Source organism: Dendropsophus ebraccatus, chromosome 7, assembly GCF_027789765.1.
Source record: "Dendropsophus ebraccatus isolate aDenEbr1 chromosome 7, aDenEbr1.pat, whole genome shotgun sequence".
Taxonomy (NCBI): Eukaryota; Metazoa; Chordata; class Amphibia; order Anura; family Hylidae; genus Dendropsophus; species Dendropsophus ebraccatus.
The window spans coordinates 127039009-127060170 of NC_091460.1; the positions used below are offsets into that span (position 1 = coordinate 127039009).

Genomic DNA, 21162 nt, shown 5'->3' on the forward strand with positions numbered 1-21162 from the left:
CACAACCTCTGTCCCTCCTCCCCACCCTCCTCATCATTAGGAATGCTCCAGGCAGATTGTCTCCTATTCATCAGCTGTGTCAGCCCGGCACATGGGCTGGATCGTTAAGGCACCTGTGTAGTTTTCACTGCAAAGGAAAAGGAAAAATGGTGAAGAGGGTATGGAGGAGGGACGGAGAGGTTGTGCTAGCCTAATGCATACACAAACTAAGTCACGGCCAAAGGGCACGGGGCTGCCAGTTTAAAAGTTGTTTTTACATGACAATAACTGCATCACCTGCCGAACGGACCCCAGGACAGATCTTGGATTAAAAGCAGCTATCTGAAGGTACAAGCGGTTTGGGGGGGGGGGGGGCAGATTGTGGGTACAGAGTTGCTTTAACATTGGGCATCCTGGTAGAGAAAAACCCTGTGATCAGTTTATCATCTTGTAACATTTCTAAGGCTGTGTTCACATATGCTTTCTGCCAGCATAATGGCAATCCCAGCAAAAGACCTAACTGGGATCCTTAAGGTGACGGAAATACCTGCCATGCAACAGATCCAGTATGACCCATGCGTTATGTTTTGTTAGAAACATAAATGGCAACACAAGTGAGAACAGTGCCATATACAAAGAAACAGCACAAACTGGAATTATTTACCAAAAACTAGGCGCAAAGCCCTTGATAAATTTTCCCCATTGTCACTAACATCCTCACACTACATGGTGGCCAATAATTTTGTCAAAAGAAAGAACATTCTAAAGAATATTTTAACAACTACCATTCCCTGTGTAGGAGACACAATGGGGGGAGTTTGATTAATACAGTACTAAAGTTAGATAAACCAGGCCAGACAGAGGTACACTTTGCCACATTTATCACTAAAGTGCAGACTACGTAGACGTTAGTATATATATATATATATATATATATATATATATATATATATATATGTTAAATGCATTTTTCTCATGTTGGCTAGCTTTACTCTGATGTTTTTGAGCCCAAATTATGGTGAACATTAACAATGTGGCTAATCCAGGCCTCAATAAATTAGTCACATCCCTTTTTTTCTAGAACTTTCAAAAACTGCTCATCTCTGAGAAAAAAGAGGGGATAGACAGTGATTTTTCATCCCTTCCAAACCCCTATGTCCACCGACATCATATTTTGTGGGAGTGTCAGGAGAGCCCCATACTATTGAATAAGGGGTTCGGTAGACAAAATTATAAAGTGCATTGGGTTTAGACCAATTGGTTTGCTTAACCCATTTATGTCCATAATATATGTTCCTGCTGCAGTAGAAATGTATATATATATATATACGTACCTGACTGTGAAGGGGTTTCAATGTGTGCCGGGCTGCTCACAGTAAAGCAGCCCGGCACACATTAAAACCTCTTCATATTAATGTCCCAGGAGCTGGAGACAATGATCTGTAGCGATTGTGGCCTTTAAGGTAGTCAGTAACAAATGAAGTACCTGTCACTGATTGATCAGGACAGAGGAAAAATACTTACCTCCGCCCTGACAGATCAGCAATCTTCTCATAGAGTCTGCCCTGTGCAGATTGTCGATACTACTGATCAATGCAATGCAATGGCATAGCATTTATCAGTAAATATAAGAGGGCTTATAAAATGGGGAAAAAAATAAAGGTTTTAAAGATATGGGAAAGCCCCTCCCCCCAATAAAATAGAAATCCCCCCCTTTTCCAATTTTACAAATAAAAATAAAGATTTTTATATTCTAGCGTGCGATCAAAAACTCCTATTTCCACCTAAATGCCACCAATAAAAACTAAAAATCATGCTGCAAAAAATATGCCCCAACCACCCCTGGAGTTGAAAAAATAAAAGCATTATAGCTCTTAGGGTCCTATTACACATAGCGATTTTTAATGATAAACGACTAACGATAAACGATCGCAAATGAGATTGTTTATCATTAACCTAAAATCATTCACTATGTTACACAGAACGATGGTTATTAGTTACGATCGTTACTACGATCGTTATTGCGATCGTTACTATGATCGTTTACTCCTTCTGATCTCAGCAAAACAATGAACAATGTGCAATTACACTGAACGATTAGTGAACAAATGCGGAGCGAATGTGGTATTACAGTGAACAATTAGCGAACGATTATCGATAATTTTAGGTTCAGATCTAAATCAACGATCAACGACACACAACGAGATCATTGCCTGCAATTACACAGAATGATTATCATTTAAATTCGAATGATATAACGAATTTTCGCACGATAATTGTCCTGTGTAATAGGGCTCTTAGAAGAAGAGGAGACGACTGCTTCTTTGTGACCTGGGCATCCGTGCATTAATGACCTTTGGTCATTAAGAGGTTAAAGTGCAATTCAGGTTCCAAACTGCTGCCACTGTCATATACAGTAGCTGTTAGGTCAAGGGGACACATGTTACCTTTTAATATATCTAGTTGTACTTCCAGAACATAGAAGAAGGGTTTTATTCTCCAGTTTGAATAGTCAAAGAGGTTTTACCAAGCCTCTAAAGTGCTGCAGACTGGAATGCCCCATCCCTATATCTTTTTGGCTGACGTTAACCTGCAAGCCATTTTTAAAGCAGGGTCAGATATGGGAGAGGGAGAAATTAGAGCCCTCAACACTTCAGAGACTTGGAAAAGCCTTGGAAAAGCCTCTCTGACTCTTTTAACATGGTTGAAAGACAAACGACAGCAACGATCAGCCGACATGAACGATGTCTATTCCACGGGACGATTATTGGCCGTAACAGCCGATAATCATTCCATGGAATAGGGCCTTAAGCCAGATTTACCAATTTTTCAGAGTCTAAATTTCTATCTCAAATAGCTACCAATCACGGTTCATGTTGAGAAACAAAATCTGAACTGTGATTGGTTGCTCTCTGAGACAGAAATCAGACACATTTCTGATAAATCTGGGCCACAGTGTTGCACCTCAGATCGTGCCTCCTTATAGCCTTCTTTTGGGGCCACTCTGCAAAAAGATAAAATAACACCCTGGGCCAGATTTACTAAGATGGTTGCACATTTTCACGGCAGAGAGTGGCTTTTCAGAAGAATCTGATTTATTAATTTGGCGCAGGGCTGGGCTGGTAATTTTTGGGTGTGATAAACCGGCATAGACTTTTTGGGCGCATTAACCTACATTGTGAGCAGACAATGGAGGGAATTTATTGACAGTGTAGTCGAGGGTTTTTGTGTTAAATTTTGCAAATGTTTGCACAATCATTTGCTCAAAATAATTTTTGAGCTCAAATTTAGATTTTTTTTTTCTTCAAATTTTGACCAAAAAAATTTGCTCAAAAACCCCCCCCAAACTTTTGGGTCCTGGCCCGTCCTTTAAGCGATAAATGTGTGAGGCAGGAGGAAATCATATTTATAGCTAGTCTTTTATTATATGCAACCTTTTACTTTTTGCACAATTTTTTGTGCAAATCTACACATGGTCTGAGCAATTTTATTTTCAAAGTATTACACAGCCTGAGCTGCGCTGTAAACGAGTGTCTAAAAGCTAGATCGACGCTCACAAACAAACCCTATTACATGGCTCAATGATCATGTGTCCATGGCTGCATGAACATCGCTAGATTGTTCTTGCAGCCCTTTGCTAAATTCAGCCATGGGGAGATGAGCCGTCATAGCAGATTATTTTTTGACAGGGTTAAAGGGAATGTTCAGCTGACGAATGAGCAAAGATATGTGCCTGATTTTGGGGATAATCTCTCTGTAATAGGGGCTTAAAGGAGCTATCCAGCACTACAAAAACATGGCCACTTTCTTCCAGGGACAGAACCGCTCTTCTTTCCAGTTTGGGTGCAGGTTTTGCAACACAGTTCCATTGAAGTGCAAACCACACCTGAACTGGAAACAAGAGTAGTGTTGTCTCTCGAAGTAAGTGGCCATGTTTTTGTAGTTTATGCAACTTTGCATGGATTTGCACAAACTTATCATGACTTTCACATGACTTTTTGTAAATCATGCATACTGCACAAAAACTTACGTAGATAATTCTAGCAGTATTCACACTAATAAATGACAAAATGATAAATGCCCCTTCCCCAAAATATTTGTCCACAGAACATGAAACCAAGTAGGAATTTAAATCTCTTTGTCAGGAAAATACTGCGGCAATATGATTGGTCGTTCTCAAGCTCCCACTGTTAGTATATCCATTTTTTCCACTACGTCAATTACAGTAGTTCAGCAATTTATTAGAAATAATGCAGATAGCATCTAGTACCTATGTAGTATTAGTATGTGTAGTAGTAGAAGTAGTATGTGTATGGAGTGGGCTTATAAGCTGAGACCGCTCCATACTTCATACAACCCTTAACACAGCCCAGATTTTATATATATATATATATATATATATATATACAGCCTACACTTTATTTTACAGGTATACTCTCATCTGGGCATGTTTACCCCTTTACATAGGATAGGTGATTAAAAGCTGATCCCTGGAGGTCGAACCACTCCCGAGAAAGGGAATGCCGCCCCCTGCAGTGAATGTAAATGGGGGCCATTGCATCTAATAATCTTTTTTGATGTCAGCAATGACAATCACCAGTCTGATCAGCAGTCCTCAAACCCGCCAAGCAGCCATAATAGTTGCCACTTCACATTTACAACAATACATTGGCTCCAACACTGTCCAGTATGCAGAATATACAGTATGTACTGTAACTAACATGTATTTGCTGGTATAAGGGTCCGTTCCAACTATGGAACCGAATCCTGCCCGCTATGTGTTTTTAAATGGGAGGCCTTGTGCGCCTTCACTCAAAGAATTGACATGCCAGAATTTTGGCGCCGATTCCGTATCGTGAATAAACCCTTAGAACAGTCATTCTTATGGTGTGTTTACACGGAACGATAAATCGTTCGAATTTTCGCAATTACAATCGCATTTGAGCAATAATGGGCTCATGTACACACAGCGATCTTTCATTGTGATCTTTCAACATGTTCTCAAATTGTCGTTGGCTAAAAATTCGCAGATCGCTTCATGTAAACAGTCATTCAAAGATTGACCCTATGTGTGAGATGGGCTTAAGCGATCTTAAAATTGATCGCAATAACGATTTTTCTAACGATTTATTCGTCTAAACACTGATCGTTATAAAAACCAAATTGTCGCTTTAAAATCGTTAAACGATTGATTGGGCGATTTATCGGACCATTATTATTATTATTTACTGAATGTATACAGGAATTATATAATGGGTGAGACACACCTCTAGGCTATGTTCACACTACGTAAAAGTATGGCTGTTGTTGCCATCCCATAGAACAGGCATGTCCAAACTTTTTTCGAAGAGTGCCAAATTTGATGAAGTGAACATGTGCGAGGGCCGACCATTTTACATGCTACATGCTATATGCTTTATAACACAGGCAGATAATAGCAAGCTGTGAAATAGTCGCACATCAGATAATGGAATTATAGCACAGTGAAAGGCAGTCAGGGGTTAATGAAGGGTATGACAGCTTGCTACCACAGATTCCTATATGCTCCCTTTATGTATCGTGAGTGTATAGCCCTGCTTTTCCTTGCCTACAGTAGCCAACTCCTCTTCAGAGAAAACCACTACCTATGTATGGCTGCAGAAATTTTTTGTTCGAGGACCCTGCTGGTCTAACCCTTCTGGAAGAGCAGGGTGGCGTTGGAACTTTTAATATATATTATTTATATAAGTTATATATAACTAAGCTGAGGTCATCAGTCTCCTTGACCTCTGAGGAGTTGTAAGATTCTCCAGCCCTAGAACTCACGACGTGCGAGATCTCCAGCTGGCCGGATCACCGTCAGTACTCAGTACTGAAATCTCGGAAAGCCGAAATCTCGCGATGTCCGAGATGTCAGTACTCAGTACTCTAGTGCACGAAAAAGGAAAGCCGAAATCTCGGACATCGCGAGATTTCGGCTTTACTTTTCCGTGCACTAGAGTGGCGTGGCGACGAGAGCGGCAGCGGCAAAGCCGCAAGGTATCTGCTGCTGCTGGATACCTTGGGGGCCGTAAAAGTTCGGACTTTGGACATGCCTGCCATAGAAGAACACAGCCTGTTCTTCTATGGGATCCCGGCCGGAGCGTATACACACAGTATACGCTCCGTCCGGGATCCCATGCGGCACAGCACAAAACTAACATGTCAGTTTTCTGCTGCCGCAATTCAGTGAACTGCAGCCACAGAAAGACCTGTCAGTTCACACAATGAACCGAGCGGCTCAGGCCACTTGCTTCATTGTGTGCTGTATGAAGTTCTGATGCGGGCGCGCGCTCATGCGCCTGCATCAGAACACTGCGGCCGGAAAGATCAAAGAATTATCTTTGCAGAGACTGGCCGTTCCAAGACCCGGCCAGATCACGGAACGGCCGGTCTCTCACATAGTGTGCACATAGCCCTATAATGTAAGAAGATTAAGAAGAATTGTAGGATTTTATCTTACAAGTAAAAGAAATGTTTCCATCCTAGCAACATACATGGTCTTCATTCCAATCATGTAGTCACTAGGTTTCCTTGTTTTATTTAGTAAAATTCTTCACCTTTAAGAGACAATTTTAAAACTTGGCCTGACTTGTAGAGAATTTCCCTTTTTTTGACTTCCTTCCTGTCTGTCACTGCTTCTCTCCGGCACACTGACATCACAAGGACAGACATAGTGATTTGTTGGCGTAGGATGAGAACACCAATTACGGCCGCTCCTTCGTAGACTGAAATAGCACCCCCCCCAAGCATTAATTATTTAGGAATTCAACGATTATGGTAGGAAGGATTTATGAAGGTCCTAGTAAGCAGCAGCATCACCATCCTCCCCCCTTCTAGTTCTGACCCCATAAACCAATCTATGAAGAAAATAAAAATATATATATATATTTTTTTTGTAATTTATTTTTTCGTCATTGGTTTATGGGGGTCAGAACCTCCCCGAGAGGCGATGTATATAGATAGATCTTCCCTCATTTGTAAATTCATCAGTCTTCCATAAATAATAATAATATGCCGGTAATTCTATAATCTAGCGATGACAGACCATGCAATCATTAGTTGTCAGCTCAGCAGCGGAGCTTAGTGCGGCTGAAAGCATGGTCCCGTGACTCGGTGTCAGACACATCCAGGGTGGGTAATCACATTCATTCATAGAGGACGCACAATCGCATATTTCAAGCCTAATTAATCTCCTCCACAATTCGTTCACACCCAAGTCTATCTATCTGCCCTGAAATGAGAAAAAAAAAAGAGCTGTACAGTGAGATAAATAAAACAATACAGAGCGCACTCTTTAGCTTTCCAAGCCGATGTATAGGCAGAGGTACAAGCCGGTCCCCTAAAGTTTATGGCTAATTCACCCTTGCATGCACCATCTTTACAAGTTGTTTCCTAGAGTCATCTGTCTGGCAGCTGAAATTGGTATGCTGTCTCTGCCTGATGTAATAATGCAAAGGAAAATTTATGCTTCCCTTCTACCAGGTGCTTTACGGAAAGAATTATGTAATCAGCTATTAGATGAGTTTTACTACACAGATGGTAAGGCCTATCACTCATGGCTCCACCGCATCACTGTTTGGGGAGAGGGGACAGTTTCAAGGGCACGAAAACAACGGCGTTATAGGCAGAAGTTATAGTGTAAGATTATCAGACTATAGTGGGTAGGCTGCTTAAAGTGTTACCCCGGCTTTAGTGAATATAGCTTATTCGCTGCATAATAAAACTATGCTGTTATCTCATAGATTTTGTTCACGACGGCCGTTTTTTATCAGATGGATGTCATTTAACGACAAAAGACGGACATTACTTTATAACAGCAGCCGGGATTATATATATATCACCAGCTATACTAATCACAACCCATAGGGAAGAGAAGGACTGCTTCTGGATCCTTTTATTTTAATTATGGACCAACTTTTTACCTATGGCCAGTTTCACATAAGATTAAAGGGGTACTTCAGAGAAAAATTTATTGGTGGCAGAAAGTTATATAGATTTGTAAATTACTTCTATTTAAAAATCTCAAGTATTTAAGTACTTATCAGCTGGTGTATGTCCTGCAGGAAGTGGTGTACTCTTTCCAGTCTGACACAGTGCTCTCTGCTGCCACCTCTGTCTGTGACAGGAACTGTCCAGAGCAGGAGAGGTTTTCTATGGGGATTCACTACTGCTCTAGACAGTTCCTGACATGGACAAAGGTGGCAGCAGAGAGCACTGTGTCAGACTAGAAACAACATACCACTTCCTGCAGGGTATACAGCAGCTGAAATGTAATTTACAAATCTATATAACTTTCTCATACCACTTGATTTGGAAAAAAATATCACTGGAGTAGCCCTTTAAAACAGCCACATTTCTGCATCCATGTTTCAGCCACAAGTCTTGGCCCAACCATGGGCCTAATGGACCAAAGTGAAAGCAACATAGATATGATGATTAGACTGGGGGGCTGGGCTGGAACTTAGAGTCATGACATAAATGCAGAAAAGTTACCATATTACACTGAAACTGGCCAAAATATCCGAAATAGCTGGATGACAACTAATATTACAATTCTTTTAATGAGTTTTCTAACAAATGTAACTAAGAAACAACATGCCATTAGAGGTAAACTTATAGTGCACCTGTCGTTATACTTTTCAAACCCTAAATCAACAGTAGGTGTGATATAAAGCAAGTTTGCAATATACATTCATTATTCTTTTTTTAGTTATCATGGAAAACACAGCACTTCCTGTGTTCAGGTGCTTTGTTTTCTTCAGAGTCTAAACACAGGAAGTCCCGTGTTTTCCAGGCCATCTGAGCGCTTTCATAAAAAGGCAGTCATGTTATTGATGGACACACTAAGCCGTGACTCTCTGTACAGGCCGGGACTTCATGTATTTAGTCTGTTTTTTTCAATTAAAAATCTGCCTTCAGGAGACTGGATCTGGATACAAGTAAGTATAGCTTTGTTTTACATGATAACAAAAAAAAATAATGAATGTATATTGCAAACTTGCTTTTCTACACATCTACTGTTGATTTAGACGTTGAAAGTTATAGCCACACTTTGTAAGAAAGGAACACTTTAAGGCTGGGTTCACACACAGTATATTTCAGGCAGTATTTGGTCCTCATAGCAACCAAAACCAGGAGTGGATTGAAAACACAGAAAGGCTCTGTTCACACAATGTTGAAAAGTGGATGGCCGCCCTATAACGTTAAATCAATGCCATTATTTCAATACCACCGCCGATGTTTTAAAATAACAGCAAATATTTGCCTTAAAATGACGGCCATCCACTCAATTACAACATTATGTGAACAGAGCCTTTTTGTGTTTTCATTCCACTCCTGGTTTTGGTTGCTATGAGGACCTAACATGAGGACCAAATACTGTCTGAAATATACTGTGTGTGAACCCAGCCTAAGGATTAAAAGGTATAGTCACATACCTTTAACAACCCTATTCAGGTTTACAAAAAGATTTTTCATTCACAGAAATTTCTGCAATGAAACTGAAATGAGTAAAAAAAAAAAAAAACAATTTTATCAATTGCACTTCCCCAAACAACCAAAAGATGAAAGACACGCTTTATAAAACATATCTAAAACTTTAACGGATAAAAGGCGAAAGCATAAATAGCAATTCCCTTGTATAAGAGGTGATTACAGTATGTGTTGAGGACTGTCCCTTGCCCTGCACGTCGGCTGTCATACTGCAGTGGTGAATTAGAATTCCTGCTGAGTTTCCTGCTATATTACTGGAACATTGCTGCTTATACTGAAGCTATTTCGATATTCCAAACCTAAAGTCTGTCTGCCTGATGGGTACGTTCACACGCACCGGAACCGCAGCAGATTTCATCTAATTAACTAAACACAGCATCAAATCTGCGCCATCAAATCTGCTGCGGATCTGCTGCGGATCCTGTACGTGTGAACCTACCCTAAAGAAGAAGTCCGGCGGAAATTGTTATTAAGTATTGTATTGCCCCCAAAACTTATACAACTCACCAATATACACTTATTACGGGTAATGCTTATAAAGAGCTTTTTTCCCCTACACTTACTACTGCATCAAGGCTTCACTTCCTGGATAACATGGTGATGTCACTTCCTGGATAACATGGTGATGTCACTTCCTGGATAACATGGTGATGTCACTTCCTGGATAACATGGTGATGTCACCTCCTGGATAAAATGGTGATGTCACTTCCTGGATAACATGGTGATGTCACGACCCGACTCCCAGAGCTGTGCGGGCTGTGGCTGCTGGAGAGGATGATGGCAGGGGGACACTGAGGGACACAGGGCACTGAGAATCCCTCTGCCATCATCTTCTCCAGCAGCCACAGCCCGTACAGCTCTGGGAGCCAGGTCATGACATCACCATTTTATCCAGGAATTGACATCACCATGTTATTCAGGAAGTGACATCACCATGTTATCCAGGAAGTGACATCACCATGTTATTCAGGAAGTGACATCACCATGTTATCCTGGAAGTGAAGCCTTGATGCAGTAGTAAGTGCAGGGAAAAAGCACTTTCTAAGCATTTCCCGTCATAAGTGTATATTGGTGAGTTGTATAACTTTTGGGGGCAATACAATGCTTAAATACTTCTCCTTCTCCTTTACTACATCATGGCTATGAATGAGCTTACTTCCTGGTTGGTTCATGCATAAACCCTGTAACAAGTATAAGTGGAATTGTAGTTTTCCTGGAAATAATAATTGGTAGAAATACTACCAACCTGTATTAGAATAATTAAGAACTAAGATTGGCTGCAGTTTCTTAAAAGTTGTACTCTGATAGTGAGCTCCACATTCCTCCATAGCAACGGTAGCTTTATGAAAGAGCAGAGCATGTGCTGCGGAGGACCACCATGCTGGCATCACTAACATCTGGATGAGGAATTACAGCCTGGGAGGCTGGGCATTTAGTGGCTGAAGCACACTGCCTAATTCATTCTTTTACTGCAGCGGCTAGGCCGACGGCTCCAAAGTTAATGGGCCATCAGTTTCTGTAAGGTATGTCATATTTACGGAAAAGCGGCCTCTGGGATCTGGCTTTATTTACCAAGTGCCGGCGTATTGCACAAAAGGACGCTTATAGACAAATGCAAAAAAAAAGGATCCGAGACTGAACGACAACTAATGAGTCCTGTATGACATACTGTCTGCAACACCTGCACCACAAAGCAATTACACAAGGTGCAACCATAATGGACTGTATTACCAATAATCCTATATAGTACAATACAAGGTTCTGACAAACAAAAATCCCATCAAATATCAGGCAGACCCACATGGTCATGGGCTTTAAAGGGGTACTCTTTTTATTTCAAATCAACTGATGTCAGAAAGTTATATAGATTTATAATCTACTTCTATTTAAAAATCTAAAGTCTTCCCATACTTATCAGCTGCTGTATGTCCTGCAGGAAATGATGTTTTCTTTTAAAGGGGTTGTCCAGCCAAAATGTTCTTTCAAATCAACTGGTGTCAGAAAGTTATACAGATTTGTAATTTACTTCTAGTAAAAATTCTCAAGTCTTCCCATACTTATTAGCTGCTGTATGTCCTGCAGGAAATGTTTTATTTTCAGCCTGACATCTCTGGCCGGGACAGGAACTGTCTAGAGCAAGAGAGGTTTTCTATGGAGATTCATAGAAAACCAAGACAGAGTTCCTGTCTCGGACAGAGGTGGCAGCAGAGAGCACTGCATCAGACTGAAAATAAAACAACAATTCCTGCAGGACATACAGCAACTGATAAGTATGGGAAGACTTAAGATTTTTAAATAAAAGTAAATTAAAAATCTATCTACCTTTCTAAAACCAGTTTATTTGTCGCCAACAATTCCGCTAGATATGTCTATAAGGCAATAAAGATATATGTCCCCACTGACACTATATTCATATACCCTATGAAGACCTGTGTCCTTTATTTCGGCAACCAACATGGCCACAAGCCTTTACAGGAGAACGATCCTAAGGAGGAATATGGGCACATTTTTACATCCTATATTACAGCCACAAAGTCCAGAAACAATTGTAGGTCTAATAGGACCCAAACTATTAGCATAATAGGGATCTATAGGACTCAGGTCACACTTGAGGCCATAGTATGGGCACATAAATGAGGTCTGAAACCAAAAAAGAGCTTCTAGCATAGAGGTAGGGAACCTTGGCTCCCCAGCTGTTGCAAAACTAAAACTTCCATCATGCCTGGACAGCCAAAGCTAAAGCTTTGGCTGTCCAGGCATGATGGGAGTTGTAGTTTTGCAACAGCTGGAGAGACAAGGTTCCCTACCCCTGTTTTATGTCTTTATTTGAAGTGACAGCAGCTCTTCTATGTCCACATGACAACACTCCTTTCCTATGCTCTGGCAAAACTGAGACTGCTCGCAGGGACTGAGATCATGGATTTAAAGCGTCATCCCCATCAATAATCACAGATTAAGAGGCTTGGATAGTGGCAGCTCTGAGTGACATTGAAGGCGGTTCACACAATGTCAGTAAGAAAAGGCCGAACAAGAGCCAGGAAGAAAGATCATAGGGGCAGGAAAGGTGATAAAAGTAAGACACCTTGTATAGGACATTGTGATTTTTCCAATAACCATGATAGGCAATCTCATATTGGATTGCTTAAAGTGAACCTGTCAGTCCTATGAGTTGCAGACAATGATGCAATAATTTGAAATTTACAATTTACTTTTAAAGAGACTATCAGTAAGTTTATCCTGTCCTATACATGAGTAACATAAACTAGTGACAGAGAAGCTGAACAAGATGATGTATCACTTACATTGTTCTCTGCAGCTGATTCAGAGATATCCTACTAAATAACATAGACAATAAGTAGTCCTCTCCATTATGTGCATGAGTTCGGTAGTCCTGGATATTCATGAGAAGCAGGAAACTCCGCCCACCAGCTGCTGATTGGCAGTTATCTATCCATGCTGTGTATAGGCAGCAACTGTCAATCAGCAACTGGAGGGCGGGGGGGGGGGAGGGGTGTGGCAATAATCCTATTCTCCTGCATATTAGGAGAACGGCTGAACAGAATGATGTAAGTAATACACTGATCTGTCCACCATTTCTATCACTAGCTTATGCTGCCCTCATTTAAGGTGGAATAAACCTATTGGCAGATTCCCTTTAAGGAAGCAGGGTCAAACTCCTAGCTTTGCACTTCAGCAGCTTGACCCCACCTCCTTGAAACTTCAGCCCAGAGTTTAAAAAAAAAACTTCTGTTATTGCATCATTGTTTGTCAGCCTCTGTCTGCAGCTCCTAGATGGATTGGCTGACAGATTCACTTTAAATAACCAATAAATAAATCAGAAGACCTGAAGCAATACAAATGTTTTCTACATGCCCAGGACATCCAATGAGTTTGTCAGAGAACTATTATTATAATTATCGCCAACATATACCATCACAATTACGATGCTAAAAGGAGTTTTTCCTGTTTTTACAATCTCTGCTTGTTGTGGAGAACGTATCACATCCAGAGGCTGAAAACTGATCTTCAAGGGTAACCTGGTATGTAGCTTGTCCTGGTTTATTACTCACAAGCTATCCATTTGTTAGTTAGCCCTAGTCATGTTCTCTGCCTTTGGATGTATACAAGGACGCTTCCATTTTCTGACAGTAAGCAAAGATCTTGAAAACGGTGAGAATGTAAAACACGCAAAAAGTTACATAAAAGTTTTATATAAATCCTAAGGCAGTCCTCCAAATCCAGTCATCATGGCCCAACAACAGGTCATGTTTTGAGGATATCCCATTCACAGAACACCTGATGCACTGAGTATAAGGGTACTATTACAAGGGCCGATTACAGCCCCATCATTTTAGTAAACAAGCACCAATCTGCTGGATCAGCGCTCGTTTCCTGGATCTATTAGACGGCCTGATTATCAAACAGTAAGGGTTGCATGGACATCGTTAGCGATGTCTGTGCAGTCTTTGCCCAAACACTTGACACCTTACCTATCCCCGCTCCTGGTCCTCTCTTCTGTGCTCTGCAGCTTCCCAGTCCCGGCGGCAGCGGCGTCTGAGCAGCCTGTCAACTGACAGGTCGCTCAGACGCCATTGCCGCTGGGACTGGGAAGCTGCGGAGCACAGGACAGAAGACGAGGAGCGGGGAGAGGTAAGGTGTCAGGTGTTTGGGGAATCATTCGCTATTAGCTATACTTAGACATAGGTCGACGATTTTAGGTCCTAAAACAATCCTCAAAACATGACCTGTTGGAGAACTGGACATGAGAAGCACTGGCCTAAGGTATCACTGACATCACAACTGTGGTTTCAGGACAACCCATACTACTCATAAGTAGAGGCAACATAGGTGGCCTGGTGTATGGATACACTTTCCGATATTACAAATGACGTCCTCTATAATAACAGCATGCCATCCATGTTACAATGGGTCCTCTACATCCATATAACCATCTACAACAATAAGTTATCACATGTAAAAAAGTGGGTCCAATGCCCGTTTCTTATGGGGAAAAAAAACAAAACACCACCAGCTACCTTGGTAACAAAGCCTATAAAACACATGGGCCCAAGCATTACGTCAACCGATTGTATTTCAGAAAAAGATAGTAGTTTATAATCCAATAAAGTTACCTGGACTGGACCGAATACACTGATGTTATTTTTTTCCAGGCAAGTAAACAATGCACAAACTATAATAAAAACCTCCATAAACTAAAGGGCTGCACACAATAAATCATTCTGTCAACTGGATATTGATTTTGTGGGGTGGGGAAAAGATGAAACTTCCAGCAGTTCAATGGCTTTATTAATATCAATAAAACAATTACCACTTCACTTAGTTTACAACATTCAATGCAGAGACTTATATAAAAATCTTTAGGTGCCCTGGGCTCTACAGAGGCGACACAGACAGAGATGATGGAGGTTAGGAGCCTGAGCCGGCCGCCCATGGGCCATGCTGAGGCTGACTTGACTTTTAGCTGCAGCTGCCACATTGTAATTGCAGGAAGTGTGTGATGGCAGACGTAAAACAAAGCTCATTACTGAATGAGTCCGAGGCTGATCATTTATGAATGAAAGGACTAACCTTCCGTGTCTCATTTACAACAGGAATAGCACAATGTTTCCAGCAAGAAAAAAGTACCTTACATTCATCAAACTCGGGATAAAGCAGCACTGCCTGCATGGCCTACATTGCAAAGCTGACTTAAAGGGTTAAAGGGACACTACACCTAAAGTGGAAAGCTAAAAATAGTTAAGTTATTAAGAGTTGTTCACATTTTTCATATATTTATAAATATATGCTTAAATACAGTTACATGACAATATAATGTAATATAAGTGCACACGGATCACTAAGGGTGTTGTCCAAGGGTAAATAAAAAAAAAATGTTTATATGTGGCTGGGATGGAGTAAAAATAATAATAATTAAAAAAAAAATACTCACCTGCCCTCATTCCCCCACATCTGACACTAATGGTTCTCTAGGATGTACCTGATGATGCACTTTCCCAGCAGGAACTGCGCCAGCCAATCACTGAGTGAGGCAGGACCACTGTGGCTAGTGATTGGCTGAATGGGGCAATGCCTACAGAGACTATGCATCATCAGGACCCAGCTGAAAGAAGCGGGGCCATCGGTATGGCAGCTGTGGTAGATGGGAACAGGAGATTATACATTTTATTTTTACCCCGCCACACATAAAACTTTTTTTTTTTTTATCCCTGGACAACAGTTTTTTTCAAACTTACAATTAAAAACAACAAGAATTAAATGGGGCATTCAGCCTTTTCTCAAAAACTACATGGAGGCACAATGGTAGGGCAAATAAAATGTCCAGTACCACCCCCTGCTCCAGAGTCCCTGGCGGAAGTACCCCAATGACATTTCCATCCACTGAGGTCTCTGTGGTGACATGTAGAGATGAGCGAACCTCGAGCATGCTCGAGTCGATCTGAACCCGAACTTTCGGCATTTGATTAGCGGTGGCTGCTGAAGTTGGATAAAGCCCTAAGGCTATGTGAAAATCATGGGTATAGTCATTGGCTGTATGCATGTTTTCCAGACAACCTTAGAACTTTATCCAAGTTCAGCAGCCCCCGCTAATCAAATGCCGAACGTTTGGGTTCGGATCGACTCGAACCCGGTTCGCTCATCTCTAGTCACATGCAATTGCCTTTACTTGTGACCACTTAGACCAGTGACAGACTGCAGAAAGGGACGTCATCAGGAAACTCCCACACAGGGCCCAGGAGCGGTGGCAGCAATGAACCAATGTAATACTGAAGGGGTGAATATAAGTTTTTTCTTATTTTCTGACCCTGTGTAATTTTGTAAAAAAGCTGTAAAAATCCATTAATATTGAGTAATATAAACTAGTTCTATTAGAGCAGCAGACATACAGACAACTTTTATAAGAGTTAGTTATAAGAGTTGCATGGAATCAGACACCTTGTGGGGTGCATCCAAATTGATGATGCAACCTGGAATTGTAAGGCACTTTTGGTGTTGTGTCCCATTAAGCCTCCGCGCACCCCCTGTGCATACCTGTGTGTCACTTATGTACACCTCGACGAAGCTGAATCTCATCCTGTACTCTCACAGTGATAAAAGTAATGCATGGAAACCAAAAAGCTATTGACCAGACAAAAGGCAAAAAAACAAACAAAAAAAAAACTACCTCTGTAGAACTATAGCAGGCCGATATTGCACTTCATGGTTCAGAACGACAGCAGTTAGTGTACAACAGGTCCATAGCAGCACATTCACACATACACGCACACACATGAGTGTTTTTGGATGTAAGATAAAGTTTATTGCAGATTTCACTCAGCATTAGTTTAGTGGTTTAGGACTTTTACAGGACCAAAAAAATAACATTTTACAAACATTTTCTGTATAATTTAATAGGACTGGGTACAGATACAGCAGCTCTTTTTTTTTTAAACACAATCGTATGACACTGAAAAATCCAGTTAGTTGAGATGATCTAGCAAACACGCACACGCACACGATATACTTGTACCACCCCAGCTGCTTTTACGAGGCAGTGCAGGGTTAATACTTTCTATGTGTGAGGAAAAGTTGTAAAAGTGTCAAGCTGCATGGGCACACACACATACACACCAATAAGCTCTCTGTTCACATCTGGCTGTGCATAAAGGACAACCTCACAACCCTCAGGAGGTATCAGAAAAGGGATAGTGCGTCTTGAAGCCAGACAAGAAGCACTGGAGGGGTGGAGGGATGGGGGGAAGCAGGGAGCTGGGAAGGCAGGGAAAGAAAGAATCATCTCCTCTGACCTCTAGTGAAGTGCCAGGTTTTTTCTTAAGCTCTTCACATTTCCTAAATTTGCAGATCTGGTGTCCAGTTTTGCGGTTCCTGCAACTGCTGCAGACTCCACAGTTGATGAGCCTCTTGCAGGGCACACAGACCCCACACCTTTTCCTCTTCTTCTTGGCAGGGTTCCCGCCGGCTCCCGAAGAATTATTCTGCGGGCAGTCTGCCAGATTGGCAATTTGAAACGCACTGTCTGTGACGGCTGCCGAGGCTGCTGCGGGGGAGTGAAGGGCTGTCATGACGATGACCCCTGGAGGTAATGAGATGCCCCCTAGAGCCGGAATAGCGGAAAAAGTTCCAACGCGTTCAGGGAGATTCATTATCTCTGCTTCAGCGGCGCCGCATTTGAGCTTGTTCATGCATTCCCCTGCCAAAGGTCTGCAGTGTTCAGGGGATAAGGTGGAAAGGAAATTATTATTTGCCATTTGCAACGACTCTGGCGCTCCGCCAGGCTTCCCCAGCCTTTGGGAGTCGTTTCTGTGCATGCTGGTCCTATTAGGGTTGATAGCTGCTGATTTCCTTCCCCAAAGCATTGCATTATCGCAGTTCCAAGGAGACATGCCAATCCGGGCACTGGGGAAGATAGGAGTGGTGATCCTGGCAATCTTAGCAGCCTGAGGGAATGCACCATTGGTTTTGTAAAAGGTAGCAAAGGACCTATACCTCTCCATTTCCGAATTGTAATCCATGAGGCTGTTCAAAGCCCCCTCCACCAGGTTATCCTTGGGGAGCACGGCAGCCTCTGGGTTCTGTCCATTCTCCACGCAAACATTAGTGTTCATATTGGACATCTCTGAGGAGGGTAGGTGGAAGGGGGTAGGAGGGGAGAGAGGGGGGAAACCACCGAAACTGCTTAATTCAGTCACCTTTATTTTTGGGTGAGACCTTCAATAAGCAACTGGGGTTTTATTTTTCAATTCTGTGTGGTTTGTGCAAATCGGGAGAAGTGCCTTTTTTTTTTTTTTTTTATTTCTTTGTAGGTGATTTTTCAGCAGACAGCAGTTTGTCACGGAGCATCTTCTTGTGCATTATCACAAACGCCAACTGTTCCAAGTAAAACAAAGAGAATCATTCCAAAAAGGTGCACGGGAAAGAGAGAGAAATAAATACACTGTCAAAATCATTTCCATCACATTAATAAATATCATTCCCCCCACCCTCCCCCTCCTATTCCCCCGAACATAATTGAATTGCATAATAGCATTAATAGCTGGATGGAATACCTGAGACTGCTGAGAGGTGGCGGGGGGGGGGGGGGGGGGGGAGGAGGATGAGGGCGAAATTGGGGGTGTTGACAAATGCCAAGGGAGACAGAAAGTAGAGATCAAAAGACATGTAAATCAGAGATGGAAAAGGGTTATGGTACCTCTAACCAGAGGGCATTGAACGTTATGAAATGCACCAACAAAGTCTTGTCAAGGCACGGAAATGCTGGAAGGCTGCAAGCAAAATGGGCTTGAACAGAGAAAAAAAATGAACAGGAAATTAGCAAATTAAGTGCTGAGAAAGTCGACAATGCATCAGGGTATAAGCACAATGCCAGCGAGAGGCCGCCTGTATACCATCTCCACTATAAAAAAAAAAAGGCAGGCAAAATAGGAACTACCAGCTGCCACAGTGTCCTTCTGTGTCTGACGGTCATTAGTCTGAATCCCAGCACAGCTGGCTCTGCTAGGGTCTTAATTCAATGTACCAAGGACAGGTCTCAATTGGAGCAGCCATTTAAATGATGGGGAGTGGGGAGGTGGGCCCCTGCAATGGGAAGGAAGGAAGGAGGGAGAGCGGACGGCAAGAGCAAGAGATGAGAAAGGGGCCAGATAAAAATAAGTCAGGCAATTTCATATTCTTGTGGTGTTATCTAAGAGCCGGCAGCTGTAGCGGGAGGCTGAGCTCTTTACAATCACAGAATGAGAAGCCCTCTGCATCCCTAAGCCCTGGTGACAGCGCACAGTGACAATACCAGGCACCTGCACACAACAGGACCACAGTGGCTTCATTGTCTCCCCATGCGGGAAAAAAAAACACAGGGGCCGCCAGCATTAGTGCGTCCACAACTTTTCTTGCATCTCATCTCTGAGGCGTCTGCATAGTAAACAGCCAAGCCGACAATATTATTAATATTATTATTATTATCATCATTATCACTCCAGGTCAACTTCGCCCTCTTCTCCCTCGTGAAGCACGTCAGCCCCATTTCCCTAGAAATATCCTAACTTCAAAGTTCAGGCTGGCGATCAGTTCTGCTAATTAACCCTATAATGAGAGTAATGAAGCATTACCCTACGAGAAGACGGCACCATCCCCCCCCCCACCACCAACCTAACACAACAACATAGCGAGACATAGGAAATCCACATGAGCCGCATCCTCTGGGAATACTGATAGGGATCTGAAATCCCAAGATGTGCCAAAGAGGAAGCGCCAACGTCTGTGCCCTCTATCAAGGAAAGGCGAGCCTCTGAACGCTCTGAGGTTTGATGGCAGTACAAAGGCTGCCCCAAAAGGCTCCAGGCTAAATGCAACCGGGAATACAACGCATGGATGGGACATTCCGCACCGGCCAATATTGCGACGGGCAAACTTGCCTACTCCAAACTAGTTAGATGCCAGCCCGACCGCCGGCTCGCCAACAAAATACCAATTTTTCTAGTGTTCTTATGAAGTCGGAGAAAAGTAATGTGGCAAGAAATGAAGAAGAAGTGATGAGCGTTGGGGGGGGGGGGGTGGCAAAACAAGAAGTAATAGTTGATGTGACTAGTAGTAAGCACTGTGTATGCCAGGGGAGGAGGAGGAGGGTGAGTATGCCATGTCTACTCGGAGGAGATCAGAGGTCATGGCTCCCCTGCGTGGGGGAGGGGCAGATTAATTAATAAATGAAGGCACAGCACTTACCATAAGTCACAGCAAAGGGCACACTGACTGATGGCAGGAGGGGGGAGGGGGACAAGGTGGAACAACAAAATCTGGGTACTTACCAGTGGATGGAGGAGAGGACAGGCAGGCTGCTGCATCTAATGCCCCCCACACATCGCCCCCTGGGCAGGAGGGTCACACTCCAGGTGCCCGGGCAGCTCCAGGACATGGACACTTTATTACTTCCTGCTGCTGCTATGAGTGGGGCAGGTGAGCAGGGTGAGGAGGAGGGTGAGGAGCGCAGGGTGAGGAGGAGGAGGGTGCCGCCGCCGCCGCCGGTCTCTCGGTGGTCCCTGCTCTCTCCCCTCAGTATGTGTGTGTCTCTGGCTGGCTCTCCCTGTGCGCTGCTCTCCAGTCAGTTTCCAGTCGATGTGTGTGAGGAGGGAGGGCGGGAGGAAGCAGCCTGGGAGTCAGTCAGTCTCTCTCTCTCTTTCTCTGCGTGTGGCTGAGAGGCATGGGGGGGCTGTGAGGGGAGGAGGAGGTGAGGGGGGGGGGGGGAGGAAGCAGGAGGGGGATGGGGGAGAGAAGAGAGAAGGAGGAGGGAGGCAGGAGAGAGGTGGAGAGTTATTGGCGCCGAGGTGAGGAGGATGCAGGGATGTGGACACCTACTGATGATTGGCTGCAAATTACACCGGGAATCAGAGGCGCACACACGGCCACTGCTCCTCTGTAGTCTCCCTCCCCCTCGTCCTCCTCCTCCTCTTCCCATTACACCCCCCCTTCTCCCCTCCACAGAGCAAATCCTCGGCTCAGCTCCGGAGCAGCCACGTCTCTGCTCCCCCCGCCGCCCTCCGCAGGGACACGGCTGCCATTATTATTATTATTGTCTGGGGGTCGCTGTGAGGGGAGTGACACCGCTCGTCGTGCCGGGTGGGGGCGGCGGCCGAGGGGGATAATAAACTTCACGCTTCTCA

The 21162-nt window shown here is 43.1% G+C and overlaps 1 protein-coding gene across 4 annotated transcripts in view; it reads right to left on the reverse strand.

Annotated features, from left to right (window-relative positions):
• Positions 1-20939, reverse strand: part of CXXC4 (CXXC finger protein 4) — a 111408-nt gene extending 90469 nt beyond the window's left edge. For 3 of the 4 annotated variants that reach the window (XM_069978402.1, XM_069978404.1, XM_069978403.1), the window contains exons 1-2: positions 20311-20939; positions 17299-18379 (exon numbers count right to left, since the gene is read on the reverse strand). In XM_069978402.1, the coding sequence (XP_069834503.1) occupies positions 17299-18126 (828 nt within the window). In that variant the 5' untranslated portion in view covers positions 18127-18379; positions 20311-20939. Of the gene's footprint in view, positions 1-14829; positions 18380-20310 lie in introns of those variants that run through there. The other variant, XM_069978400.1, reaches the window with a different exon arrangement.
• Between the last annotated feature and the right edge of the window lie 223 nt (positions 20940-21162).